At 41.6% G+C, this 20,642-nt stretch overlaps 1 protein-coding gene across 1 annotated transcript in view; it reads left to right on the forward strand.

Annotated features, from left to right (window-relative positions):
• Window positions 1-20,642, forward strand: part of DENND6A (DENN/MADD domain containing 6A) — a 74,856-nt gene that overhangs the window by 3,042 nt on the left and 51,172 nt on the right. Inside the window, exon 2 of the mRNA XM_011947301.1 lies at window positions 4-105. Within this exon, the coding sequence (XP_011802691.1) occupies window positions 4-105 (102 nt within the window). The remainder of the gene's footprint in view (window positions 1-3; window positions 106-20,642) is intronic.

Raw genomic sequence — 20,642 nt, forward strand, 5'->3', positions numbered from 1 at the left:
CAGGCGCCCGCGGGCTGGCCGGCCTGGAACCCATCCGCCGCGCATCCGGGCGTGGCCAGTCTCCCCTCCGGCGCCCTTTCGGGCTGCGGTCCTACGGCACTTCCCGTGGGAGGATCTTGGGCTGCGGCTAGGGGTGAAAAGTTCTCTCTTAGGCCCTCCCTAAATACTTCTTGATGTTCATCCTATTCTTTCTTTCTTTTAAACCCAGAGCCACAGAACTAACTAAAACGGTTAGTAGCACCCACCCGAGGAAGCCTGCAGGCAGGATGTTTGGTACTTTTTCAAGAACAATTCCCCATAACTGATGATGAACTCTAATAGCCGAACTTGCACAACCAACTTTTAAGGCTCAGGTTGTTTTGGTTATTTGTAGTAACTCGTAGAGCTTTTCACTCAGCCTGAGCCGAAATGCTTATCTCAGCATACATTTTCTCCCGTTCCTCCTTTTATGCCTCATTTCCGGTTTGTTTGTTTGTGTTTTGAGACGGGGTTTTGCTGCTGTTGTCCAGGCTGGAGTGCAATGGCGCGATCTCGGCTCACCACAACCTCTGAATCCCGGGTTCAGGCGATTCTTCCGCCTCAGCCTCCCGAGTAGCTGGGATTAGAGGCATGCGCCACCACACCCAGCTAATTTTATATTTTTAGTAGAGAGGGGGTTTCTCCATTTTGGTCAGGCTGGTCTCGAACTCCTGACTCAGGTGGTCTGCCCACCTCGACCTCCCAAAGTGCTGGGATTACAGGCGTGAGCCATCGTGCCCGGCTTCATTTCTGTTATTTTTTTAATGTTGCCTCTGGAACAGTTGGTGTGAAACTAATGTCAAGATGAATATGGGGAAAATCATTTGCATGTGAATCAGTCAACTTTTCCATTCTTATTTATGGCCCCTTATCGAAAGGCTTTAGAAACATCTATTCTTGACGTGTAAGGTCTATTCTTGACGTTTAAGGTCTTTTTAGCATAAGGAACTGCTTGTTTTCATGTGTCCAAGAAAATCGTTATCAGAAGGGCTTGCGTTTAGATGTTTTTGTTTTTGTTTTTGGTATTGGTGACAGATTTCTATCTCATTCTGACTGTAGTGGCCTGGTTGACTAAGAAAATTGGCTAGGGGGGGTTTTCTTAATGCGAAGCCACTGCTTTCATATTCGGCCTGCCTTCTGGGTGTTTTAGTATAACACAGTTCAACATTGTTTCTACTAAGTACCAAGCATTATGTTAGTTGCGGAACATACAAATAGGGTGTGCTCTAACCTATGTTTGTAGATTGAGGCAACAATTTAGAGAACCAAGAATTAATCATAGTAGCTGATAAGGCCAAATGCAGTCCTTGGCAGCTAGTGGCATTCTGTAAATACTTTTGATAGAATGGGTGAATATGTGAGCAATTCTTTTATCTTATTAAAGTAAGAAAAACAGTTCCCAAAGATTTTGAATAAGAGATTTATAAGCCATTTATTATTCACTTTGCCATGTTAACCTGAAGTTATATGTACAGCAAGATACAATATAACCAGAAAGCTTAAGAATGGGTTGTTGTAGTTGGTTGTGTTTTTAAATAGCTAAAGGAGATCCTTTTGGATTCTTCTTATTATTATTATTATTTTATTTTATTTTATTTTATTTGAGACGGAGTCCCGCTCTGTCGCCCAGGCTGGAGTGCAGTGGCGGATCTCAGCTCACTGCAAGCTCCGCCTCCCGGGTTTACGCCATTCTCCTGCCTCAGCCTCCCGAGCAGCTGGGACTACAGGCGCCCGCCACCTCGCCCGGCTTGTTTTGTGTATTTTTTAGTAGAGACGGGGTTTCACCGTGTTAGCCAGGATGGTCTCGATCTCCCGACCTCGCAATCCGCCCGTCTCGACCTCCCAAAGTGCTGGGATTACAGGCTTGAGCCACCGCGCCCGGCCGATTCTTATTATTTGGGACATTCTTTATGAGTATTTTTGACCAGATAGACAGAAAACATAGTGCTGCAAAAATGTGAATTATTAAAGGACTTATTTTGAATTTCATTTTCCATAGTGTATGCCACTGTATAGAGTTTTTTTAGGTCAGGAGTTTTTTAACCTTTTGCTTCCTGGATCTTTTAAAAATACAAACATTGTAAATTTTCCACTAGGAAAAGGCTGAGTAAAACAAAATCATGTATGTGGTTCCATGGACTATCTGGATTTATCCATGGACCTTCTGTTCCATTGTCCCCACATTAAGAATCACTGGTTTTAGAAGGTGTAGGATGAGGGTGGGGAAGATTCTCTAATAAAGGAAGGTCGAGGCTGCAGTGAGCCATATTTGTGCCACTGCACTCAAGCCTGGGTGACAGATCGAGACACTGTCCCCCAAAAAACCCCTAACAAAACCCAGACTGTAAAGCTGGGCTGCCTAGGTTTGAATCCAGGTGACTTTGGGCAAGTTACTTAGCTTGTTTGAGTCTCACATTCTTCTTTATAACAGGATAACAATACCTATATCATGGCATTGTTGTGAGGATTAGGTAATTTAATGTTTGTAAAGCATTTGGAACAGTTCCTGGGACACAGTAAGATGTATTTAAGGCTTCATTAGAGAAGCATTGATTTTCTAGAAATTTCCTTTTTTTTTTTTTTTTGAGATAGAGTTTCACTCTGTCACCCAGGCTGGAGGGCAATGGCACAATCTTGGCTTACTGCAACCTCTGCCTCCTGGGTTGAAATGACTCTCTTGCCTCCGCCTCCTGAGTAGCTGGGTTTACGGGAACCTGCCATCATGCCTGGCTAAGTTTTATATTTTTGTAGAGACAGAGTTTCACCATATTGGCTAGGCTGGTCTTGAACTCCTAACCTCAGGTGATCTGCCTGCCTCAGCCTCCAAAGTGCTGGAATTACAGGTGTGAGCCACCACACCCGGCTGAAATTTCCTTTTTAAGTGAAGAGAACCCCTGACTTTTGCTTTGGGAAGTTGGGCCTCAGTTTTCTCACTTGTAAAATGAAATTGAGGTGCTAGAATCAATACCTTTTTTTAGTACGGAAGTTTGTTCCCTGTGTAAATAGATATCTAATCTGGAACCTTAATGACTAATCTTGTTGAAATGGGGCTTGTGTGTGTATCTTTGTCTACAACAGAAACTAATTTAAGCTACCTCAAGCAGTAAAGGGGAACTTACTGTAAGGACACAGAGCTTAAATACCTGTTTCCAGCTATTTAAGACATAAACATAGTGGGGCTTCAGAAAATGGCTAGAGTTCAGAATCAGGGAATCCTCTTGGTTTTGCTCTTTTTTTGTGTGCAGATCTTGCTTATATTTCATTTTCTCTGCAAACTGCCTTCTTCCCCTTCTCTGATTTTTTTTTTTTTAAGACGGAGTCTAACTTTGTCCCCCAGACTGGAGTGCAGTGGCGTAATTTCGGCTTAGTGCAACCTCCACCTCCCAGGTTCAAGGGATTCTCCTGCCTCAGCCTCCCAAATAGCTGGGACTACAGGTGCATGTCACCACACCCAGCTAATTTTTGTATTTTTTTTTTTTTAGTAGAGACAGGATTTCACCATGTTGGCCAGGCTGGTCTTGAACTCCTGACCTCGGTGATAACCATGCCTCAGCCTCCCAAAGTGCTGGGATTACAGGCGTGAGCCACCGTGCCTAGCTTTTTTTTTTTTTCCTTAAAGACATGGTCTGGCTCAGACTGGAGTGCAGTGGCATGATCATAACTCACTACAGCCTCGAACTCCTAAACTCAAGGGATCCTCCTGAGTATCTAGGACTACAGACATGCAGCGCTACACCCGGCTATTTTTAAATTTTTTTGTGGAGACGAGGTCTTGCTGTTTTGCCCAGGCTGGTCTCAAACTTCTGGCCTCAAATTATCCTGCTGCCTCTGCCTTCCGTGCTGGGATTATAGGTGTGAGCCACCAGGCCCAGTCCTTCTCTGATCTTTAAGGTGAGAAGTTAACATTTTTAGCCACTTCAGTGGAAAAAGTGAATCTTTAACTCTCTTCCAAAGCCAGAGGAAGATAATCTGGCCTGGTTTGGGGCAGGTTCCCATTCTGATACAGTTGGCTAAAGCGCTGAATAGAAGGGGGAGTGTTTCACCTTGCATAAAATGTCTTTTAAGGCCCTGTCCTAAGTGAAGGGGGTTAAGGAGGTCTTTGAGCTAGGAAGTAACTGAACAAGGTGTTGACTGCAGGGGGTGTGCTGAGCTGCTTTTCACCTTAAGTGGCTGTGGAGGCATTACCACAGAATCAGTGTCCTCTGGAACAAGGTTTGAAACCTCCTGGGTTTGATATACTGTACCTCACTTTTAGCTTTGAAATTACAAATTATTTAGTAAAGCCTTAATTATCTGAATACAGAATTACCTTATTTATTCAAGTTTTTTTTTTTTTTTCCTGAGTGAATAATAACATACTCATTGCTGAAAACTTGGCAAGTAAAGAAATTATAAGCATTAGGCCAGGCTTGGTGGCTCACGCCTGTAATCCCAGCACTTTGGGAGGCCAAGGCTGGCAGATCGCGAGGTCAAGAGATTGAGACCATCCTGGCCAACATGGTGACACCCCGTCTCTACTAAAAATACAAAAATCAGCTGGGCGTGGTGGCATATGCCTGTAGTCCCAGTACTTAGGAGGCTGAGGCAGGAGAATCGCTTGAACCTGGGAGGTGGAGGTTGCAGTGAGATCACACCGCTGCACTCCCACCTGGCAATAGAGTGAGACTTTGTCTCAAAAAAAAAAAAAAAAGAAAAATTATAAACACTAGAAAATATCACTCTTTTTTTAATTTTAATTTTAATTTTTTTTTTTTGAGACGGAGTCTCGCTCTGTCGCCCAGGCTGGAGTGCAGTGGTGCGATCCCAGCTCACTGCAAGCTCTGCCTCCCGGGTTTACACCATTCTCTTGCCTCAGCCTCCCAAGTAGCTGGTACTACAGGCACCTGCCACCATACCTGGCTAGTTTTTTGTATTTTTTTAGTAGAGACGGGGTTTCACCGTGTTAGCCAGTATGGTCTCGATCTCCTGACCTCGTGATCCACCCGTCTCGGCCTCCCAAAGTGCTAGGATTACAGGTTTGAGCCACCGCGCCCGGCCGAAAATATCACTCTTAATTCTACTAAGAGGCAACTGCTATTAATATTTGGCATTTTGGTTAATGCTTTTTTTCTTTATATAATTTTGTATCTGTCAAGGATTAATTTGATTGTTAGGAACAGAAACCTCAAATAAACTTAAGTAAAGGGACAGTGATTATAAGGATTCCAGGCAGTCTTTTGGAATCCAAGTGTGTGGGAAGCAGGGATGAACTTGTGGGATTTGGAAAGCCCCAGGCTTTTGCCTTTGTCTCTGGAGCTGTGTTTTTTTTTTTAACCTTTGCTCTTTGCATGTCTGTTCCATGCTCCATGCTGAAGCTGGTTTGTGCTGCAGTGGCCTCATTTTCTGCTTCCCCATTACTCTGCTTGACTTTGGGTTTCCATGGTACTGATTTTAGCCAAACTCTTTTTCTGGAATGAGGCTGAAGCTTAATACTGGAGTATCTGATTGGCTCAGCATGGGACAGGTGTCCCATTTTGTTCACTTGTGGTTAGGAGACAAGGTTTCGGTAGCAGTAGTAGTCACTTAGGCTCACCCCTGCGATAGGAGGGACACTTCCAAAGCATAGTCTGGGCGGCAGTCTCCTAAACATGTCTACTAAGAGTCTGCTTTTATTCATATATATTCTCATAAACAGTTTGTGAGATCATTAGACTCTTCATAAGCCAAATGCAATGGCTCATGCCTGTGATCCCAGCACTTTGGGAGTCTGAGGAGGGTGGACCACTTGAAGTCAGGAGTTCAAGACCACTGTAGCCAACATGGTAAAACCGTGTCTCTACTTAAAAAATACAAAAATTAGCCAGCTTGGTGGCACATTCCTGTAATCCCAGCTACTTGGGAGACTGAGGCAGGAGAATCACTTGAACCTGGGAGACAGAGGTTGCAGTGAACTGAGATTGTACTCCTGCCTGGGCAACAGAGCAAGACTTTGTTTCAAAAAAAAAAACACCAAAAAACAAAAAACTCTTCATAAATATAATTTTACAAAGCAGACGTTCTTTTCTTTTCTTTTTTCTTTTTTTTTTGAGATGGTCTTACTCTGTCACCCAGGCTGGAGTGCAGTGATGCAATCATGGCTTACTGAAGCCTTGAACTCCCGGCTCAGGTGATCCTTCTGTCTCAGCTTCCCCAGTAGCTGATACTGCAGGCGTATGCTTATGCACCAGACTAATTTTTAAATTTTTTGTAGAGATGGGGTCTTCTTGCTTTGTTGTCCAGACTGGTCTCAAATTCCTGGCTTCAAGGGATCCTCCTGCCTCCACCTCCTAAAGTGCTAGCATTACAGGCGTGAGCCATTGTACCTGGCTGTCAGCCTGTCCTTTGAAACTTTGAAGCCAGATACTCACTTTTCTCTAGCTATGAAAGTCTTAGAGGGCATAGTCTTCCAATAGAAGGCTGTTTCATCTACAATGAAAATCTGTTATTTAGTGTAGCCAGCTTCATCATTTCTCTTAGATTTTCTGGATGACTTGCTGCAGCTGTCTGTCAGTCCTTGCAGCTTCACCTTGCACTTTTATGTTATGGAGACAGCTTCTTTCCTTAAACCTCATGAACCAACTTTAGCTAGCTTTCAACTTTTCTTCTGCAGATTCCTCACCTCTCTCAGCCGTAACAGAATTGAAAAACAGAATTGAAAAGAGTTAGGCTCTTGCTCTGAATTAGGCTTCTGGCTTAGGGAATGTTGTAGCTGGTTTGCTCTTCTATCCAGACCACTCAGACTTTCTCCACATCAGCAGTAAGGCTGTTTCACTTTCTTATTCATGTGTTCACTGGAGTAGCACTTTTAATTTCCTTCAAGAACTTTTCCTTTGGCTGGGTGTGGTGGCTCAGGCCTGTAATATCATCATTTTGGGAGGCTGAGGCAGTAGGATTCCTTGAGCCCAGGAGTTCGAAACCAGACTGGGCAACATGGTGAGACCCTGTTGCATAAAAAAAAGAAAGAAAAAAAGAACTTTTCCTTTGCATTCACAAGTTGGATCTTTGGTCCAAGAGGCCTAGCTTTCGGCCTATCTCAGCTTTTGACATGCCTTCCTCATTAAACTTAAATCATTTATAGCTTTTGATTTAAAGTGAGAAATGTGTGACTCATCCTTTTCCTTGAACACTTAGAGGCCATTATAGAGTTATTCATTGCCCCAATTGCAATATTGTTGTGTCTTACGAAATAGGGAGGCCTGAGGAGAGGGAGAGAGATGGGGTAATAGCTGGTCAGTGGAACTGTGAGAATACATGTATTTATTGATTAAATTTGCCATCTTATATGGGCATGGTTTGTGGTGCCCCAAAACAATTACAATAGTAACATCAAAGATAACTTATCACAGACCACTGTAACAGATACAATAGTAACAAAAAAGGTTGAAATATTGTGAGAATTATCAAAATGTAACACAGAGACACAAAGTGTCATTGTTGGAATGACAATTGTGAGAATTACCAAAACGTAACACAGAGACACAAAGTGTCATTTTTGGAAAAATGATGCCGATAGACTTGCTTAATGTAGGCTTGCCGCAAACCTGTAATTTGTAGAAACTGGTAACTGCAAAGCACAATAAAATGATGCACAATAAAACAAGATATGCCTATATTAATAAAAGGAGAAGGAGGAATGGTATTGGAAGGCAACAAGCGTTTACTGCCTTACCTGAGAGCAGTTTTAATCTTATATAATCAAAGATTTATTTTGAAATATTTCTAAGCTTGGGTTTTAGGATATAAACTTTAGTAACTTTGAGCTCTTTGAGAGCCAAGGGTATATGTGCCTGAAAATTCTACACCATTATGTAACTTTGAAATAAAGGATTATGTTCTGTTTTACCTGGGATATGGAAATATCTGCTAATGCTTATTGAAAATAAGGCTAAACATTTATATCTTGGTAAATTTAAGCTATTTTTGTATCATTGGGATTCTATTTGAGTTATTTTGTTTTTCTTATTATAAAAATCATCTGGAGCATTTATTGCATATGAGGATTCTGGGGCTCACCCATCTGCTTAATCAGAATTAGTTCCAGATGATCATTATGTGTAGGCATGTTTGGAGTAATTTTTTGAATTTTCTCTTCACATATGCTTTTCTGTTTTTCTTGTAAACCAGCTGTTGTCAAAATGTGGTCTGAGGACTTCTGGGCATCTCTGAGACCATTTCAGGAGATTTGTAGGATGTTTTCTTTCTTTTTTTTTGAGACAGAGGCTCGCTCTGTTGCTCAGGCTGGAGTGCATTGGCCCAATCTTGGCTCACTGCAACTCCGCCTCCCGGATTCAAGCAATTCTCCTGCCTCAGCCTCCTGAGTAGCTGGGATTACAGGTACGCGCCACCACGCCTGGCTAATTTTTGTATTTTTAGTAGAGACGGGGTTGCATCATGTTGGTCAGGCCGGTCTCAAATTCCTGACCTCGTGATCCACCCGCCTCGGCCTCCCAACGTGCTGGGATTACAGGCGTGAGCCACCGCGCCCGGCCAGGATGTTTTCAAACTATGTGTGGCTTTTCTTCATGTTCTTCAACCAGAACGATGTATTGCAATAGAATGAACATAGAATGATTCTGCCAAGAGCAAACATTAAAGAAAAACAAATTTTTTTAAAAAAGAATGAACGTCAAAGCAGATATGAGAATCTAGTTATTTCTATTAAATCAGACATTCAAGATATTTGCAAACATGTAAACGATACCATCTTCTCAGTAAAGTTTTTGTTTTATTTAGGAATACAGGTGGTTTTTTCCTAAACATTCAAAATCCGAAACGCTCCAAAACCTGAAACTTTCTGAGTACTGATATGATGCTTAAAGGAAATGCTCATTGGAACATTTTGGATTTCAGGTTGTTGGATTTGGGATGTCCAACTGAGTAAGTATAATTCAAATATTCTAGAATCTGAAAAGATCTGAAATCCAAAACACTTCTGATCCCACCAAGCATTTTGGATAAGGAATACTCAACCTGAGTATAGTTACTTTTCATGAAAATGGAATATGTTAATGAGTAATAGGTTATTATTTTAAAATAACAATTTTTTTAAATGATCACTTTTAGTTTCTACAATGGTGAATGTTGATAGACGTAACCCATATAAACAAGAGTTCTAGGCCGGACATGGTGGCTCATGCCTGTAATCCCAGCTCTTTAGGAGGCCGAGGTGGGTGGGTCTCCTGAGGTCAGAAGTTCAAGACTAGCTTGGCCAACATGGTGAAACCCATCTCTACTAAAAATACCAAAAAAAAATTAGTCGGGCGTGATGGCGCATACATGTAATCCCAGCTACTCAGGAGGCTGAGGCAGGAGAATCACTTGAACTGGGGAGTTGGAGGTTGCAGTGAGCTGAAGCTGCGCACTCCAGCCTAGGCAACAAGAATGAAACTCTATCTCAAAAAATGAAAAGAAATACCAACAGGAGTTCTTTGAGAGCCTCAATACATTTTAAGAGTATAAAGGGATGTTGGAAACAAAAAGTTTGACAGTTGCAGTTTTACACTCTCTGGCTTGAGATGCTTTGATTAGTTGACTTGTGGGAGGTAGGCTAAGTAGTAAAGTGAATTGTAAAGTCAGACCAGGGCTGGCATCTTGGTTTGAGTACTTACTAGATGTAGTATTTTGATGAAGTCACTCACTCTGTATGCTTCATCTCCGCTGGTATAAACAGGAACCAACTTCACAGAGTTCCCTAAGAGTTAAATCAAGTGTGCGAGGCACTAAGCACAGTGCCTGGCACACATCAGGGGCTCAGCAACTTCAGGCTCTGTTGTGGTTGACAGGCTTTGAAGGTTGTGGATTCGCACAGAAGATGCAAAACTATGAGCCCAGTTGTTTCTTTGATCTATGACTTTAACAGAAAATTTACTTTAAAGAGAAACTTTATTTGTATATCTCATTTCTTTCTTTCTTTTTTTTTATGAGACAGTGTCTCACTTTGTTGCCCAGGCTGGAGTGCAGTGGTATGTGATCATGACTCACTGCAGTCTTGAACTCTTGGGTTCAAGTGATCCTCCCACCTCAGTTTCACAAGTAACTGGTACTCCAGGTATGTGCCACCATGCCCAAATAAATTGTTTTATTTTTGTGTCACCCAGTGTGATCTTGAACTCCTGGGCTCAAGGGATCCTCCTGCCTCCACCTCCCAGTGTTGAGATCCCAGGCGTGAGCCATTTTACTCAGCCTCATTTATTCCTTTCCGTCACTCTAATTATTAAGTAATATATAGATTTTATTTATTTATTTGTGACAGGATCATGCTCTGTCACCAGGCTACAGTGCACTGCAGCCTGGACCTCCCAGGCTCAAGCAATTCTCTCACCTCAGCCTGTCAAGTAGCTGGACTACAGCCTGGCTACTTTTTTATTTTTTGTTTTTTTGTAGAGACAGGGTTTTGCTGTGTTGCCCAGACTGGTCTTGAACTCCTGGCCTCAAGTGATCTGCCTGCCTCAGCCTCCCACAGTCCATGTGCCTTAGTCTCCCAAAGTGCTAGGATTATAGGCATGAGCCATCATGCCTGGCCTTAGACTTTTTTTTTTGAAACAGAGTCTCGCTTTGTCACCCAGGCTAGAGTGCAGTGGCGCAATCTCAGCTCACTGCAACCTCTGTCTCCCGAGTTCCAGCGATTCTCCTGCCTCAGCCTCCTGAATAGCTGGGATTACAGGCATGTGGCACCGCACCCAGCTAATTTTTGTATTTTTAGTAGAGGCGGGGTTTCATCATGTTGGTCAGGCTGGTCTCAAACTCCTGACCTCGTGATCTGCCCACCTCAGCCTCACAAAGTGCTGGGATTACAGGCGTGAGCCACCGTGCCTAGCCCATAAACTCTTTTTTGAGGTGGAGTCTTACTCTGTCACCCAGGCTGGAGTGCAGTGGCACAATCTTGGCTCACTGCAACGTCTGCCTCCTGGGTTCAAGCAATTCTCTGCCTCAGCCTCCTGAGTAGCTGGGATTACAGGTGCCCACCAGCATGCCTGGCTAATTTTTGTATTTTTAGTAGAAATGGGGTTTCACCATCTTGGCCAGGCTGGTCTTAAACTCCTGACCTCGTGATCCCCCCTCTCTGCCTCCCAAAGTGCTGAGATTATAGGCATGAGCCACCATGCCCGGCTAAACCCTTTTTAAATAAGGGAACTGAAACTTAAAAGAGGTAACTTGCCCCATATCACTTGCTTAGTAAGCCAGGATTTGAACCCCGGTCCTTTTGATTCTGAAGCCTGTTTCCCCCCACTATACTGTGTTATCCTGGGTACAAAATTAAGCTACTTTTGTTTACTATTTAGGGGAAACTGAAGCAAAGAAGATGTGAAATGCCAGTGGTAGCTTGAACTAAAATTCTTAAATTCTTGGTAGTAATAGTTTACCTCATTTCTCAAAGTGTTCCTGTTTACATGCTAATACTAAATGTAATTATAGTACCTAGGGCTATTTTATGAGTTGTATGAACTGCTTTTAGCATTTTTGTGATCCTTTAGTTGGCAAAATGCTTTACGATCCTGTGAAATGCACAGTAGACACTTGCTTCTGTTTGGACGAAAGAACAATGAACTCAGACCAGTGACCTATGTCAATGACATAAAGTTAGGTTTCCTGAATGTAGGTATTCTGACTGATAACAGTTTACAACCATGGGCAGATGAAGTGAGATGATAATTTTAATAGTTCTCGTTTCTAATATATTGTGAGGATTGATTGATACAACACAGTGCCTGGCACAAGGAAGACACTTGATAAAGTTGGCAATTGTAATTATTTATTGAGTTTTTCTGAAATAATGAACTAGGTACTCTTTTGGTCTAGCTTATTTCAATTCTATCTGTATTACTCATTTAGTGAATTCCTACATAAGCTTAGAGTCCTTTATAAGTAATACAGGATCAGTATGAGGGTAGCATCACTAAATTTTTGTTGGTACCAATTATAGTAGGAGCACTGAGGCTGTTTGCATAGGCCATAATAAGCACCTAACATGCGCAAAGGATTCTGTTACGTTAATCAGTAGATCGAGACATAAGAATCCTTGCTCTCCAGAATTTAACTGAAGAGACAAGTCGGCCAGGTGTGCTGGCTCATGCCTGTAGTCTCAGCACTTTGGGAGGCTGAGGTGGGTGGATCACTTGAGTTCAGGAGTCCGAGACCAGCCTGGTGAACATGGCGAAACTCCGTCTCTACTAAAAATACAAAAAAATTAGCCGGGTGGGGTGGTGCACACCTGGAATCCTAGTTACTTGAGTGGCTGAGGCAGGAGAATTGCTTGAACTTGGGAGGCGGAGATTGCAATAAGCTGAGATCGTGCCACTGCTCTCCAGCCTAGGTGACAAGGCCAGACTCTATCTCAAAAACAAAACAAAACAAAACAAACTATATCGTCAGTGGTCCAGAGACTAAGTGAAATTTTCTGGTGGAAGGTGAAAATTGATTGGAACCTTTAGGGCTGCGTAATTTAAAATTTCAGCTTATATAATTAAAAAATTATACACAATATTTATTGAGGAAAAATTACAGAAATTACACAAAGAGGCAATAGAAATCACTTATTTCCCCTGCTGAATGGAATTTGATAGGCAGATAAATGGTGAATCAGTTCCTAAGTGTGAGCAAGGGAAGAAGCAGGAAAGTTCAAAGCATCTTTAGAATTAATGAATAGATTATGTACTGAAATATTATGATCTTCAAGATCTTAAGGAAAAAAGCAGTGTGTAAAGCAGTGAGAATGGAACAGAATGTAATTATTTTTTTTTTTTTGGAGATGGAGTCTCACTCTTGTCACCCAGGCTGGAGTGCAATGGCGCAATCTTGGCTCACCAAAACCTCCACCTCCTGGGTTCAAGCAATTCTCCTGCCTCAGCCTCCCCATAATTTATGTTAAGGAAAAGTACATACATAATTTTTCTTTGAAAGATACATAGGAAATTGTTTAACAATGGTTATTGAAGGAAGAAAACCTCAAACTCAATGGGAGAGAGACTATAATTATGATTTTATGCCTTTTTAAGGTTTGAATTATTGTGTCTACGTTTCCGTTTTTAAAAATTCAGGTATTCACATATAAAATTCACACTTTTAAAGTGTATAATTCATTGGTTTTGAGTTTTTCACAGGATGTGCAACTAACACTACTATCTAATTGCAGGACGTTTTCTTCACCCCAAAAAGAAATGCATACCCATTCCCCTTTTTCCCTGGTGCCTGGCAGCCCCTAATAAGTTTCTGTCAGTATGCTTTTCATGGGAGTGGAATCATATACGTTCGTCCATGTCGTAGTATGTATATATACTTTATTCCTCTTTATGGTTGAATAATATGCCTTTGTATGGATATATCACGTCTTGTTTATTCATTATTTAATGAAAATTTGGATTTTTTTTTTTTAACAGGGTCTTGCTCTATTGCCCAGGCTGGAGCACAATAGCATGATCATAGTTTACTGTGGCATTGACCGCCTGGGCTCAAGCAACCCTCCTGCCTCAGCCTCCTGAGTAGCTGGGACTACAAGCGCCTACCACCATGCCTGGCTAATGTTTTTTTTTTTTTTTTAGATGGAGTCTCGCTCTGTCACCCAGGCTGGAGTGCAGTGGCACGATCTCGGCTCACTGCAAGCTCCGCCTCCCGGGTTCACGCCATTCTCCTGCTTCAGCCTCCCAAGTAGCTGGGACTACAGGCACCCACCACCATGCCCGGCTAATATTTATGTTTTTAGTAGAGACGAGTTTCACTGTGTTAGCCAGGGTGGTCTCAATCTCCTGACCTCATGATCCGCCTGCCTTAGCCTCCCAAAGTGCTGGGATTACAGGTGTGAGCCACTGCGGCCTGGCTAATTTTTAAACTTTTTTGAGGAGACAGAGTCTCACTATGTTGTCCAGGCTTGTTTTTACTTTTTGGCTATTCTGAATATTGCTACTATGAAAATTTGTGTACCAGTTTTTGTGTGAACATGTGTTTTCACTTTTCTTGGATATACACCTAGCATTGAAATTGCAGGGCTATACTGTAACTCTATGTTGTAACTTCTTGAGAAACTGCCAAACTGTTTTCCACTACTGATATATGAGGGTTCCAATTTCTCTGCATCCTTGCCGACTCTTGTTATCGTCTGTCCTTTTGATTACAGGTGTCCTAGTGGGTATGAGCCATGTCTTACTGTGATTTTATTTGCATTTCCCTAGTAACTAATGCTAAACAGTGTTTTTTCATGTGCTTATTGGCCATTTTCATTTTTATGTTTTGGAGAAGTGTCTATTCACATTTGTGCCCATTTTAAAATTGGGTTATTTGTTTTCTTACTGTTATATTGTAGGAGTTCTTTATGTATTCTATATACCAGACCCTTATTAGTTATATTGTGTTTTAGCCTGTTCAGTCTTCTCACAAAATATCACAAACTGGGCAGCTTATAAACAATGTGTTTGTTTCTCATAGCTCTGGAGGCTCGGAAGTCCAAGATCAAGGTACTGGCTGATGTGGGGTTTGGTGAAGGTACTTTTTCTGATGCATAGATGGCACCTTTTGGCAGTGTCTTTGCATGGTGGAGAGCTAGCTCTCTGGTCTCTTTTGTAAGAGCACTAATCCCAATCATGAGGGCTCTGCCCTCACGACCTGATCACCTCCCAAAGGTTTCACCTCCTAATACCACTATCACCTTGGGGTTTTTGTTGTTATTGAAACAAGGTTTTAAATTTTGATGATATCTAATTTATTTATGTTTCGTTTTGTTGTTAGTGATTTTGGTGTCATATCTAAGAAACCATTGCCTAATCAAGGTTGTGAAGATTTATTACTATGTTTTCTTCTAAGAGTTATATAGATTTAGCTCTTACATTTAGGCCTTTGATCCACTTTGAACTCAAAGTTGACTATTGTATATGCTGTGAATTAGAGCTTTTTTTTTTTTAACTTTATTTTGAGATTAGGTAAGAGTTATAAACGTAACTTACCCAACTTCACCTGAAGTTAACTTTTGTGCTTCGAAGAACACATAGTCCATTGTTCCCACTACTGCTGCTGCTGCTCTTCTAACAGTTCTAGTTTCTCACAAATTTCTGTCCATAATCCTGCTCAGCACCCTGTACCATCTCTATATCTCACCTTTCCTCCAGAGCTGCTGTTAGGCTGTCTGTTGCATTTGTAATTCCTGTAGCTCCTCACCAGTAGTGGCTGAGCTCCCGCCTTCCCAGCCTGTATTTTTGACTCATTCAAGGTTAAAAATTCTCCAGCAGCTTCTTAAATGTAGCCCACAATCCCTACATAGTCTTCTCTCTCCTTACTTCTTCAGGCTCACCTTGCCCCACTCCATCAGTGAGCAACAATGGACCATTGATGTGGAAGGTACACCCTCATGTTATGGAAGCAGAAACTGAGGCATAGACTGGCTAATGATTTCCCACAAGGACACATCTAATTAGAACCAAAACATGGTTTTGGTACCAGTACTGTACTTTCCATCCTTCCCCACTGCCTCTTAAGAGTTTGAAGATGCAGAGCTGTATTCATTTATTTTTGCCCAAAGTCAAGGTGAGTAAATGTGAATTTTAAAGACAATTTGGGCTTTAAAGAAAAAATTGAAGTGAAGAAGAGATGATATGAAGAAACTGAAGATTTGGCTTAGGCTGGTAGAATGAGAAGTAACAACAACAATGAAAAAGAAGGCCAAATGCTAATATTTTGTCTGTTGCCGTCTGTGAGGGCAGGTGGGAATATCTAGTTAACCGTGTTTCCTAGAAGCTAGAAAGGTAAAAGAGTAGGATCTGTGCATATGGCAACCATACCAGTGCATCCCATTTTCATATATTTGTCTCATCTTCCCACAAACCATCTGTATTAGTCTGCTATGGCTACTATAACAAAATACCAGACTGAGTGTCTTTTTGTTTTGTTTTGTTTTGTTTTTGTTTTGAGACAGGGTCTCACTCTGTCCCCCAGGGTGGAGTGCGGTGGCACCATGTGGGCTCACTGCAACTTCTACCTCATGGGTTCAAGCCATGCTTGTGCCTCAGCTTCCTGAGTAGCTGTGATTACAGGTGTGTGCCATCATGCCCAGCTAATTTTTGTAATTTTAGTAGAGACAGGGTTTTGCCGTGTTGGCCAGACTGGTCACTGCTGGCCTCAAGTAATCTACCTGCCTCGGTCTCCCAAAGTGCTGGGATTACAGGCAAAAGCCACTGCGAACCTGGCCTGGATGTCTTAAATAACAGAAATCTATTTCTCTTGGTTCTGGAGGCTGGGGGAAGTTTGAAATCAAGGTGCTTACCAATTTTGTTCCTGGTGAGGGTCCTCTTCCTGGCTTGCAGATGGCTGTGTCCTTGCTATGTCCTCACATGGTAGAGAGAGAGAGATGTCTTGTGTTTCCTCTTATAAGGGCACTAATGCCATCATGTGAGCTCTACACTCCTGACCTAATTACCTCCCAAAGGCCTTGTCTCTAAATATGATTGGAGGTTAGAGCTTTTATGTGAATTTTTGGGGGATTCAGTCCATAGCACCATCTAACTGGACTAGATATCTCTGGATTTGAGCCCCAGCTGTATTTCTTATCCCCCCAATTACCTGGAAAAAAAAAAAATCTCATCTTAAACCATTTTCATTCTCTTTATAGAAACCAACGACCATTTTATCCTCCCTCTGAGGGCAATTCAGTGTGTGAGGTGCTCTTTATGGGTCTTGAATGTGTTTCTCAGAAGAAAATAGTAGCTGTTTATCAAGGCATTTACGTGCTGGGAGAATCTCCTATTCTGATAAACTGTAGAGATATCTTTTAAAATTTAAACGTCTATATTCTATAAATCTATATTTGTCTTGGAAAAAGTATCAGGAGAAATTATCCTATGAATGCCAAAAGAACTTGGTGTTTAGTCTAAGTGGTTTATAACAGAAAGTCCTTTTTTTAAAAAAGGTAGTCATTTCCTTTAGGAATGCGTAAATGAGATGTGTTAAACTGGTTTGATGAGATATTGTGATGAATTAGTGATTTTGACAAAAATGGCCCAGTAGTTCAGCATTTAGTTGGTTGGATATTAAAGATGATGTAACAGCTTACAAAGAATAGGATATAATTAACTCTTACCAAGTACTTCTATTTAGGAACTGAGAAGGATTATATTAATCACAGCTGGTAGGGGAAAGAGTCAAACTTTCCATAGATGCAGTCCTATACAAAGCCAGGAAGAATGTTGAGATCTAGTGAATTAAGATATAGTAGTGCTTTCTGCTGTCAAGGAAAAAAAGCAACCATGATTCTTTCTGTTAAAAGTGACAGGTAGACTGGACGTGGTAGCCTGTAATCCCAGCAATTTGGGAGGTGGAGGCAGGAGGATCATTTGAGGCCAGGAATTTGAGACCAGCCTGGGCAACATGGCAAGACTCCATCTCTACAGAAAATTTAAAAATTAGCCAGGTGTGGTGGTGCATGCCTGTAGTCCCAGCTACTGAGGAGGCTAAGGTGGGAGGATCACTTGAGCCCTGGAAATTGAGGCTGGGGTGAGCCACAATTGTGCTACTGCACTCTGGCCTTGGTGACAGAACGAGACTCTGGAGACTCTGTCTCAAAAAAAGAAAAGACTACAAAGGTAGCCCAAACTGGCATAAGAAAACAAAGTTTATTGATTCATGTTATTATTGCAAAGTTCACAGGTAAGCCTGACTCAAGGCACAATTGAATTTATAGTTGAAATAATGTAAGGACTTCGTTTCTTTCCATCTTCCTGCTGTCTTTCACTGTAGAGAATTGATTAAAATGATAGGACTTAGGAATAGCAGGTGGAATTTATTAGAAGGTACTATTAAAGCCTTACATATCAATGGGAAATAGTTTTTTGTTTGAGCAAATAGTGTTGGGAAAGTTGACGATTTTAAAAATAACAGTTTGAGGCTGGGCACGGTGGCTGATGCCTGTAATTCCAGCACTTTGGGAGGCCAACGCGTGTGGGATCACTTGAGGTCTGGTGTTTGAGACCAACCTAGCCAAATGGTGAAACCCTGTCTCTATTAAAAATACAAAAATTAACTGGGTATGGTGGCACACACCTGTAATCCCAGCTACTTGGATGGCTGAGGCACAAGAATCGCTTGAACTGGGAGGCAGAGGTTGCAGTGAGCTGAGATCACGCCATTGCACTCCAGCCTGGGTGACAGAGCGAGACTCTGTCTCAAAAAAATAAAAAATAAATAAAAATTAAAAAAATAGCAGTTTGAGCTATAGCTCAGAATTTAAGAAAAAGCCCATAAAATATTAGAAGAAAATATGCAAAAACTTAATTCATTGTTGTTTTCTAAGTTTCAGTCATTCTTTGTCATATTATTTGTACTATTAATATTTTTCTTTATCTGGATTCTTCACATCCCTCTGCCCCCTTTTTTTACTTAGCTATATCTTAAGCATTTGTATCCGTGGTATATTGATTTTGAGTGTTAGGTCTTTTTTCCTAATACACATTAAATTAAGTGTGGTGTATATAACTATTACAATTTTAAAAGGGCTGTGCACCATGTAATATCTCCTCTGGCATGTGTGCCATGCTTTTGGAAACAAGGATTTAACTGTTAAAAGATTAGAGAAGGACTTTTTCTAAGACATCTTGTAACAAGAGAAGGATTTTTTTTTTTTTTTTTTTTTAGCAATCTTATTCTTTTGCCCAGGCTGAAGGGCAGTGGCATTATTTCGGCTCACTGCAACCTCCGCCTCCCAGGTTCAAGCGATCCTTGTGCCTCAGCCTCCCAAGTAGCTAGGATTACAAGCGCCCACCACCACGCCCGGCTAAGTTTTTTGTATTTTTAGTAGAGAGATGATTTCACCACGTTAGCCGGGCTAGTCTCAAACTCCTGGCCTCAAGTGATCAGCCCACCCTGGCTTCCCAAAGTGTTAGGATTACAGGTGTGAGCTGTGGCACCTGGCCAAGAAGGACTTTTTTTTTTTTTTTTTGAGAGAGAGGGTCTCACCCTGTCACCCAGGCTGGAGTGAAGTGGCATGATCTTGGCTCGTTGCAGCCTCTATGTGCTGGGGTGGGGGGCCTGACTCTCCTAAGACAGCCATTGGTACCACCAGGTGACCTTTAAGGCACCTCTAGTATTCTATTTGAAAATCATTGGCCTTTGATAATTGGTGGCATGAGAGAGGCATTACTACCAATGCACACAAGTTGCCTTCTGTGATTAATGTATAGTGCCAGTTGACTGGTCAAGTATTGAGAGTGTAATTTTTGTCACTTTGATCAATGTAATGTTCATCTCCTAAGGAGGTCAGGTTGGATATAATAGAGCTTGGTTGGCTTGTAGAGTGTGTGCCCTTGGGTGTGTTGTTTACTAGTATTTGTTCTGGTGGTAGCTGATCTGACCTAGCCCTGCTTCCTTGCAGGGGCTCTGGGGCGGGAGTTTCTTCAGAAGGTGGCTGTAGTCACTGCAGACACTAAAATAACCTAAGAAAATGCATAATAATCCTTTAAAGGGACCGGAGAGATTTAGGATAGCCTTTATTGTAGAGATGGTCCTTGAGGTTTCTTAAAGTGCAGATAATTATTTTTCCTTTTCATTTTTCTTTTACTAGTAACTAAGTAGTTAGGATGTGTATTACTTGTTGCAGTCAGTTGAAAATTATTGTTTCTTGAAGTAGACGCCAGCTGAAAGATTGTCTTCTCTGTACATTATAGGCTACCAAAGAAAAGACTCAGTAAGCTTTGAGTTATTAGTCAATTGGTAAATAGTTCTTGATAACTTAACGATTTTACCAATCTTTTGGCGATTTTAAACCAAAAACTTTTTTTACCTAATGTAAATATTACTCACTGCTCCCAGCTTTCCCCCTTGTTTCATTATTAAAGTTTGTGAACTGTTTCTTTTTGTTTTTTTGTCTTTTAACTTTTATTTTAGGTTTCTGGGTACATGTGAAAGTTTGTTACATATGTAAACTCATGTCCTGGGGGTTTGCTGTACAGATTATTTCATCACCCAGGTGTTAAGCCCAGTACCCAATAGTTATCTTTTCTGCTCCTCTCCCTCCTCCCACCCTCCACCCTCAAGTAGACCCAGTGTCTGTTGTTTCCTTCTTTGTGTTCATAAGGTCTCATTATTTAGCTCCTCCCACTTATGAGAGAGAGTATGCACTATTTGGTTTTCTGTTCCTGCATTAGTTAGCTGAGAATAATAGCCTCCAGCTCCATCCATGTTCCCATAAAAGACATGATCCCATTCTTTTTTTTATGGCTGCATAGTATTTCATGGTATATATGTACCACATTTTCTTTATCCAATCTGTCATTGATGGGCATTTAGTTTGATTTAATGTCTTTGCTATTGTGAATAGTGCTGCAGAACTATTTATTTATTTATTTATTTATTTGTTTATTTATTGAGATAGAGTCTTGCTCTGTAGCCCAGGCTGGAGTGCAGTGGCACGATCTTGGGCCCACTACTACCTCCACCTCCCTGGTCCTGGTTCAAGCAATTCTCCTGCTTCAGCGTCCCGAGTAGCTGGGATTACAGGCACACGCAGCCATGCCCAGCTAATTTTTGTATTTTTAGTAGAGATGGGGTTTTACCATGTTGGCCAGGCTGGTCTTAAACTCCTGACCTCGGCGTGATCCACCTGCCTCGGCCTCCGAATATTTTTTTTTTTTTTT

This window comes from Colobus angolensis, unplaced genomic scaffold (genome assembly GCF_000951035.1).
Source record: "Colobus angolensis palliatus isolate OR3802 unplaced genomic scaffold, Cang.pa_1.0 Scaffold26, whole genome shotgun sequence".
Classification (NCBI taxonomy): Eukaryota; Metazoa; Chordata; class Mammalia; order Primates; family Cercopithecidae; genus Colobus; species Colobus angolensis.